The following is a 6,986-nucleotide window of genomic DNA, read 5'->3' on the forward strand; positions in this document are numbered from 1 at the left end:
TGCACAGACCTCCTAGGGGAACAACCTTTTTACATTGCAACCAGACTTCAGTTTTTTCAAAGGTATATTTAAAACACCCCGAGAATGTGGTACTACCCACCTCTGAGTGTGGTTTGCCCCCAGGTATGTGACCGGCTGGTTCAGCCACTACCATCGCAGGCGGAGGCTCATCCACCCCGTCATGGTCCAGCACATCCGGCCCCAGGTGCTCAGGTAGCTGCCCTCCCACATTGCTCACCTGGGTCCTCTACCCCTGGCAGCAGCTTTCTGTGACAGCTGCCTTTGAACTAAGACAGGCTTTCTAGATGTCACAGCCAGGAATTCCTAACCCAGCTGTGCCTTCAGTGTCAGAGAAGCCAGGGCCTTCCCAGCTGAAAGCCCAGGCAGGGGCCAGGGCTCATCGCCACGCCAGGCTGCCTGGGTCAGTTCTGGGCCTGCTGTGTCCTCCCCAGCACCGCGGGGATGGGTCCTGTGGGCAGGCCAGCCCTCCCTGTGCTCTCCTGGCTTCTGGTGCTGAGCTGAGGCCAACACTGTCCCCACTGCGTGTTAAGATGCTGTCTGCTGTGCACAAGCTTGTGCACCAAAACCCTGCCAGCCAGTTGTGAAGTGCATCCCACTTTCAGGTGTCAGAATGTGACCGTCATTCAGTCATCCCCACCAAGCCCACGCGGCCGGTGCTGATGGCCGTCCTGCAGAGGGGCAGACAGGTGTGCTCCCTGGGCTCACTGCTGCCTGCCATTCCCAGCCTCCTGGCCAGGTGGAGCGCCCTTGAGCAGGAACTGCAGGCCGCCCTACGGCGCGTTTTCTACCCAGACGCCGTGGAGGAGTGGCTGGAGGAGAACGTGCATCCCAGCCTGCAGAGGCTACAGGGTCTGCTGCAGGACCTCAGCGAGGCGGCTGGCCCCCCACCCCTGCTGGCCAGCCCCTGCCCCGACACAGGTCAGGACCCCTGAGGGGGGTGCCGAGTGTGGGCTGTTGGCCTGGCCGTCACTGGGCCAAGTGTGCCCCCCACAGCCTCACCCAGCTACACCAGACCACAATTGCCTCTCGCTGATGGCAGCACCAGGCAGTGAGAGGAAGTAGGAAACACCGAAGGAAAAAGCTTGCCAGGCGGGCCTCCTGATCTGTGCGTAGACCTTTGATTCCTTTGAAATAAAAAGCACAAGCTAGACGTGCCTGTGGAGATCTGAGACCTCACTGCTGCCCTGGTCCTAGCTGGCTGCAGTAAGCCCTTCACGGGGTCCCCAGGCCCACCTCAACCCTAGCACCGGGCCCCGACAACCCAGCCCCAGGGGAGGGGAGCCAACCAGCCAGACTAGAGCGCCTCCCAGCCCACCAGAAACCAATTACACCGTTTCACACTTTACTTCAGCAACAAAAGCATTTCAGACTTAGCCATGTAACAGCCTAACTTGGGCATGGTTAAATGACTGTTCCTAAACAAAGGCTGGTAGGTGGCCACGCTGAGAAGGGAGGGGGCCGCATTTCTCCAGAGCCCTTATGAATGTCCTCACTCTCAGACAGAGGGCCGCAGCCTGGGGTCTGGGCGGCACTGCCTTCTGGGTCTGCCCAGCCCTTCCCACGCAGCCTCCTTAGCACCTCAGGGTGCTCTTGGGGACCCAGCTCAGGGTAGTCGCAGCTGCCCGGGCCCAGAGGTGGCAGTGAGCCCAACCTACTTCCTGCCACACGCAAAGGGGCTCAACTACCAGGTCTTCCCAGGGTTCAAGAAAAGCTGGAAATCTCATTTCTGAGAGAGGCCTGGTGTTTAAGCACTGCCCAAGGCTAGAAGAGACCTTTTCTAGCCAAGATGCCTTTGCTTAGGTGCTGTGACAGCCTGACTGGAGCCCTTTAGGGTCCTTGCAGCGCCATTGGGGCAGAGCAGGCTGCACTGGGGAGGCCTCGGGAGCGAATGCAGCCTGGCAGCCAGGTGGGCCCCTCGGTGTCTGCCCTGCAGCCTGGCAGCCAGTGGGTAAGCCCCAATGAGGTCATCCAACCAGAGAAGGGATGCTGGTGGGATGGGGGAGACACTGGGATTCCTGGGGACAAGCCAGTGCAAGTGTCCTCAGAGCCTGACCTGGCTGCAGGCTGCTCCCTCGCCTGCTGAAGCCTCCCTGTACTCTGGGAGCTGAAATCCTATAGAACTGGGGCTGGCAAACCACCCCCCAGCCCTGCCCAATGCTGTGGGGAGCCTGGTGCCCTTCCTACTTCAGAGGCTCTGGCTGGTGGGCTGTGGGGTGGGTCTGTCCAGACCAGGCCATGCTGCCTTTGCCCTCACAACCCACACTGCGCCGGCAGAGACCATGTGACTCCAGGAGGCGGATCTGGGGCCCGTGCCTCCCCGGACGCCTCAGGCCTGCAGGGAAGGCCCAGCCTGTGGGTTTGTTCAGAGGGCAGAAGCAAGCAGCAGGGATGGCCAAAGGCCTGGCTCCGGGGCTGCCAGGAACGTAGCCGGGGCTGAAGAGGAACACCCGCCAGCAGCCCGTGAGGCCTCTGGGGGCGCCAAGAGAACCCAGGCTGGGGGCTCTGGGGGCTCTGGGGGCGTCAGCTCTGGCGCCCAGGGCCCTCAGCCTCACTGTCGCTGCTCTGAGACAGCTCCACGGGGCTCTCAAGGCGGTGCAGTTCCAGGAAGGCGGTGATGAGCTTGGCGATGGCTTCCACATCACTGGGTTAGGCCAGCAGTGGGAGGGAGGGGGTTACTGCGGGGGCGCCCCACCACAGTGCCAGCCTCACCCCAGACCACCCACCTGCACACCCTTGGGACTCCCCACCAGGACCCAGCACCTGTCCTGGTCCCCACTCGCACCCCAGCTCAGCCCTGTCCTGTCCCTGCGAGGACCACCCCCTAGCAGTGGTGACAGACTTGTCCTCCGTCTACACCCTCCTCCCCCATGTTCCCCGAGGCCTCCTCTCCCTGCACCCCACCATGTTGGGTGATCCATTATGGGGGCTGTCTGATGGGGGTGCGGGGCACAGGCTGACAGCTGTGACCAATCAGCTGCCAGCTTACCTGCGGTGGCCCATGATGGCACTCTGGGTGAGAGGGTGGGAGAAGCCGGTTGCAAAGCGCAGCACTGCCACGTAGCCCTTCCCGAAGTACCGGACCTTCTCCTCCTCCACATTCACATCCCGGATGTCATTCAGCAGGACCACCACTGTGAGGGGGGCAGGTCAGTGGCAGCATCCTTTGCCCACCCTGCCTCTCCTGCCCATATGCTGGGCACAGATGCTTTGGGGCCACCAGAGGACATCATGCCACGAAACAGCATCTGTCACTGTGTGACATAACCCTAGGGGAAAGTCATGGATCAGTGACCACAGACCAGTCATGCAGCTGCTGGTCACCATCCAGCCTGGGTGATAAGCAACATCCAGTGGACCCACCGCTGCCTAGGAAAGCCCTGCTGTGCCCTGTGAGGAGTCCGATGTGTCCAGGTGCTGCCCACCCTTCTGCTCATTAGCCCCGGATGCTGGTCCCTAATGACCAGTCGCCGAGCTGAGGGCTGCCTAGCAATTTCCTTTGGGATGGGTGCACCAGGGGCCCCATGCATCTGCCCTGTGCATCAAACAGCAGCTTGGGCTCAGCCCGCCTCCAGCTGCAGGCCCGGGCTACCTTTGCCCTCCACCCAGCCCAGAGTAACCCGCCTTCCGTGGCGCCCACACCTCCTCACCTTGGTCGTGGCCTGCTCTGCAAAAAGTCAGCAGCTTCTTGTACAAGCTGAATGTCTTCAGCACGACCTTCCCTGTGCTCTTGTTGAAGATGGCTTCCTGGAAAACCAGCCAGAAGGCGGTCCCTCCGTTGCTGGCCTCTGCGCGCCGGCCAACCACACACAAACCCTGGGGGAACCTGGGCCTGCCCACCACATCCCCACCCTCACCAGCGCAGATATGCAGGAAGGGGGTAATCCCACTTCCTTCCCATCCCGTCAGAACCCCAGGTATTGCTCCACCAGAGCCAAACACCTACAGCCCAGCCCTCTGCCCCTCATTGGGGAGAAGGGGGTGGCAGGAGCTGTGGTATAAAGAGGCAGTGGCTGTGGAAGCAGGTATTCTCCCTTCTTTGCAGGCAGAAAAAAGTAAGTATAGTGGCTGAAGTTCTTCAAATGAGAGAACAGAGGTCAGAAAGCAGCTCAAAGGACTCATCAAGAGGACCGAGGTGAGCGGAGGGTGCTGGTCACTGGCAGCGGACACCCCCCGTTCCACTCTGCTATCGCAGCACTGAGAGCCTGGGTGAAAACAGTCATGACGGGCTTCCCAGAGAAAAGCGCCTTCCGAGGCTCCTTAGGGACGGTTGCGGATAGGTGACGGCCAGGGCCAGCTGACCGGATGCCACTGAACTAAAGCACCAGAGCAGGGGCGTCGGGCCCCGGGGCCTGCCTGCCTGCCGTTTCCTGCGGCAGGGACGCCGGGCGGGGACCCGAGCGCCCCGCCTGTGCGGGGCTTACCTCCCAGTCCTCCAGGTGCTGCACAGCCACGAACAGGCAGCCTGTGACGTAGAAGAGCTTCCAGCCCAGACCATCTGGGGGCAGACACGGGGCGCGGCCAGGTGAGGGACGGCGGCAGAGGCCTGGTGTGCCCAGGGGTACCCCTCCCAGCACGGCCGTTTTCCCAGACAGGGGCAGGAGTGTGGGGCTTGCTAACTGGCCAGGCCTGCCAGGGCTCCTGCCCAGGACGGCCAGCAGTGCTGTGAGCCTGTCACGCAGGACTGCCGGGGACTCTGTGGCACTGTGCTCTGTCCCCTCCCCGGTGTCTCCCTGAGATAGGCAGTCGGGGCTCTGCCCACAGCACAGTTCTGATGGTGAAGACGTGGGAGGACTTCAGGGAATGGCTGAGAGCGGAGCACATCCTGAAGCAGCCTTGGGCAAACACAAGAGCACCTTTCTGAGGAGCATTGAATGTCAGGAAAGTGCTCGAGATCTAACAGGGAAGAGCTCAGGCGGGGAGGGACAGGCATTCTAGGAAGAATACGCCTGCAGGGGGAGGTGGGGCTGCGAGTCAGGGGCACTGGCGGTCCCAAAGGCCAGGCCTTGGTGCATCACAAATGGCGGATTTTCCTCTATTTTCCGAACAGCCAAGGAAGTAACTGGGAGGCAGGGGAGGCCCCTCACCCCCACTGTAGTAGGCAGCGGCCAGGCCGATCGACAAGATTCCTGTGAAGAGAAAGCAGGGCCTTCCTATTGGGCCTCCACCAGCCCAGAGCCCACCTCCTCCCAGGAACCACAGCCAGGCGGGCAGGCCCTTCGCCTTGCCAGCCTTGGCTGTGGGCAGAGAGCAGAGGGACAAGCCCAGCAGGGTCAGAATGGGGGGAAACAGCCAAGAAGTTCATTCAGGAACACACACTACACCATTCACAGTATTCACTGGACGTGCCTGTCGCCTCCAGGTTCCGGAGCCGACTGGGGAATCAGAGGAGCCCGAGGTGCGTTTAGCCCAACAGCAAACTGTGTGGGATGAACCCAAGACCGTGCACAGAATCACCACAGGGCACGCCAGGTGAACCGAGCAGGAGGCCGCTGCGGCGTCCTGGGAAGGACCAGAGCCTACTGATAAAGGGAAGCAAGCCTTGGACGGGCAGGGACAAGGACAGAAGGGAAAAGGAATGCACTGTTCCCCCTCACGCGGCCTGCAACATACAGAGACCTCAGAAGAGCATGCAGAGTACTGACAAGATGTTAAACGGTGAAAAACGACAAGGCAGGATCCTCTGAATGCGCACACAGAATAAAAGCTGGAAGGATACTAAGGATACAACAGTTGATGTATTTTGGTTAGTAGAACAAAGTTTTGTTTCACTTTCATCCTTAAAGTTAGGTTTTTAATTTGGGGGAAATATGGAAACCCTTACCAACTAACAGGGACCAAGACCTGATGCCTGGAGCCCTCTTCAGATGGAGGCGGGAGCCGGTGCGCGTCTCCACCTGCATGTACATCCCTGGGGCGAGAGGCACCACTCACCGGAGGCTCTGGGAAGCGCAAACACGGATGGCGGGCGACTTGCAGGGACAGGCGGGCAACCGGGCAAGCACCCGCCCGTCAAGAAGGCCCGCTCTGCCCAGTTACCCCGGTCGCAGTGGGCTGCATCCCGTTCGGGTCCTGGATCATCCCCTGCTGCCGTCCCGCCCGGAACTCGCTAGCCCGCAGCCCCTGTCTTCCTGCAGAACCTACAGGTCGCCCTTGACCCCAAGTCCGCCCGCCTGGAGAGGGGCCCCTAAGTTTCGGCAGCCGAGCCGGTCGCACGGACGCCCGCGGCTCCTACAGCGGCGGCACCCGAGGCCCGGGTTCCAGGCCGGCCCGCGACCCCGCTCCCCGGATGCCCAGGGGTTCCGGTCAATCTGACACCGCTTGGTGGACTCGCTTCGGATGACGAGCTCTGGATCCCTGGATTTCGGCCCCGGGCCCGCGGCCCGCCCGACACCCCCGCCGCGCTCCTTCCTCGGCCGCCCCCGCCGGGTCCCGATCCGCGCTCCGAGGCGGGGCGCGCAACCCCGCCACGGCCGCCAGCCCCGACGGCCGTGCGCCCCAGGCGCTTACCGTGGGCTCGAGCCGGCAGGCGCGCAGACGGCAGCGCGAGGACCGGAGCGCGGGACGGCGGCGGGCCGCGGGCTTCCGGGTTGGGCGCGGCCTCCGGGTTCCAGTGTTGGGGACGAGCCCTCCCACTTCCGGTGTTCGGGCGGGACTCCGACTATCTGGTTGAGAACCGGGCCCTCCGACTTCCGGCGTTGGGGGCGGAGCCTCTAACTTCCGGGTTGGGGAGCGGTTAACGGTGCCTCTGCGGCGGGACAGGGGGACGGCGTTAGGTTCCGGGCCCGCCGACTTCCGGCCGTGTCTCCCGAGCGGCGCGGTGACCTCGCAGCGCAAGCGGAGCCGGCCCAGCAGTCAGGAACCAGGTGGTTCGCGCTACGCGGCGGCCGCTGGTCCGTAGGCGCCCGTTCCTGCTCCGAGAAAGTCTGGGGGTCACCGAACCCTGAAGTGGGAGCAAAATGTGAAGA

The 6,986-nt window shown here is 62.5% G+C and overlaps 2 protein-coding genes and 1 long non-coding RNA gene across 13 annotated transcripts in view; 2 read left to right on the forward strand and 1 right to left on the reverse strand.

Moving 5' to 3' along the window:
* HEXD (hexosaminidase D) overlaps positions 1-1,171 on the forward strand; it is a 26,013-nt gene extending 24,842 nt beyond the window's left edge. For 4 of the 6 annotated variants that reach the window (XM_073236161.1, XM_036997313.2, XM_036997314.2 and 1 more), the window contains 2 exons: positions 124-213; positions 746-1,171. In XM_073236161.1, the coding sequence (XP_073092262.1) occupies positions 124-213; positions 746-953 (298 nt within the window). In that variant the 3' untranslated portion in view covers positions 954-1,171. Of the gene's footprint in view, positions 1-123; positions 214-623 lie in introns of all 6 variants that reach the window. The other 2 variants (XM_036997315.2, XM_073236162.1) reach the window with 2 other exon arrangements.
* Positions 47-6,666, reverse strand: CYBC1 (cytochrome b-245 chaperone 1). 5 transcript variants are annotated; one of them, XM_036997325.2, is made up of 7 exons: positions 6,529-6,665; positions 5,843-5,960; positions 5,106-5,147; positions 4,443-4,516; positions 3,669-3,765; positions 3,008-3,152; positions 47-2,662 (listed from the first exon to the last, which is right to left on the reverse strand). In XM_036997325.2, the coding sequence occupies exons 2-7, from the start codon at positions 5,925-5,927 to the stop codon at positions 2,542-2,544; spliced, it is 564 nt and encodes a 187-aa protein (XP_036853220.1). In that variant the 5' UTR covers positions 5,928-5,960; positions 6,529-6,665; the 3' UTR covers positions 47-2,541. The 5 variants fall into 5 exon arrangements, with proteins under 5 accessions (XP_036853220.1, XP_036853222.1, XP_036853221.1 ...); XM_036997327.2 differs by having other exon boundaries at positions 5,843-5,929; positions 6,529-6,634; XM_036997326.2 differs by lacking the exon at positions 6,529-6,665 and adding an exon at positions 6,058-6,471.
* LOC140849220 (uncharacterized) lies at positions 3,021-4,347 on the forward strand. 2 transcript variants are annotated; one of them, XR_012130982.1, is made up of 4 exons: positions 3,041-3,167; positions 3,292-3,432; positions 3,758-3,935; positions 4,064-4,347. It is a non-coding gene; the product is annotated as an uncharacterized lncRNA (long non-coding RNA). The 2 variants fall into 2 exon arrangements; XR_012130983.1 differs by lacking the exon at positions 3,292-3,432 and having other exon boundaries at positions 3,021-3,167.
* Positions 6,667-6,986: the final 320 nt, after the last annotated feature.

Source organism: Manis javanica, chromosome 4 (assembly GCF_040802235.1).
Source record: "Manis javanica isolate MJ-LG chromosome 4, MJ_LKY, whole genome shotgun sequence".
In the NCBI taxonomy this organism is placed as follows: Eukaryota; Metazoa; Chordata; class Mammalia; order Pholidota; family Manidae; genus Manis; species Manis javanica.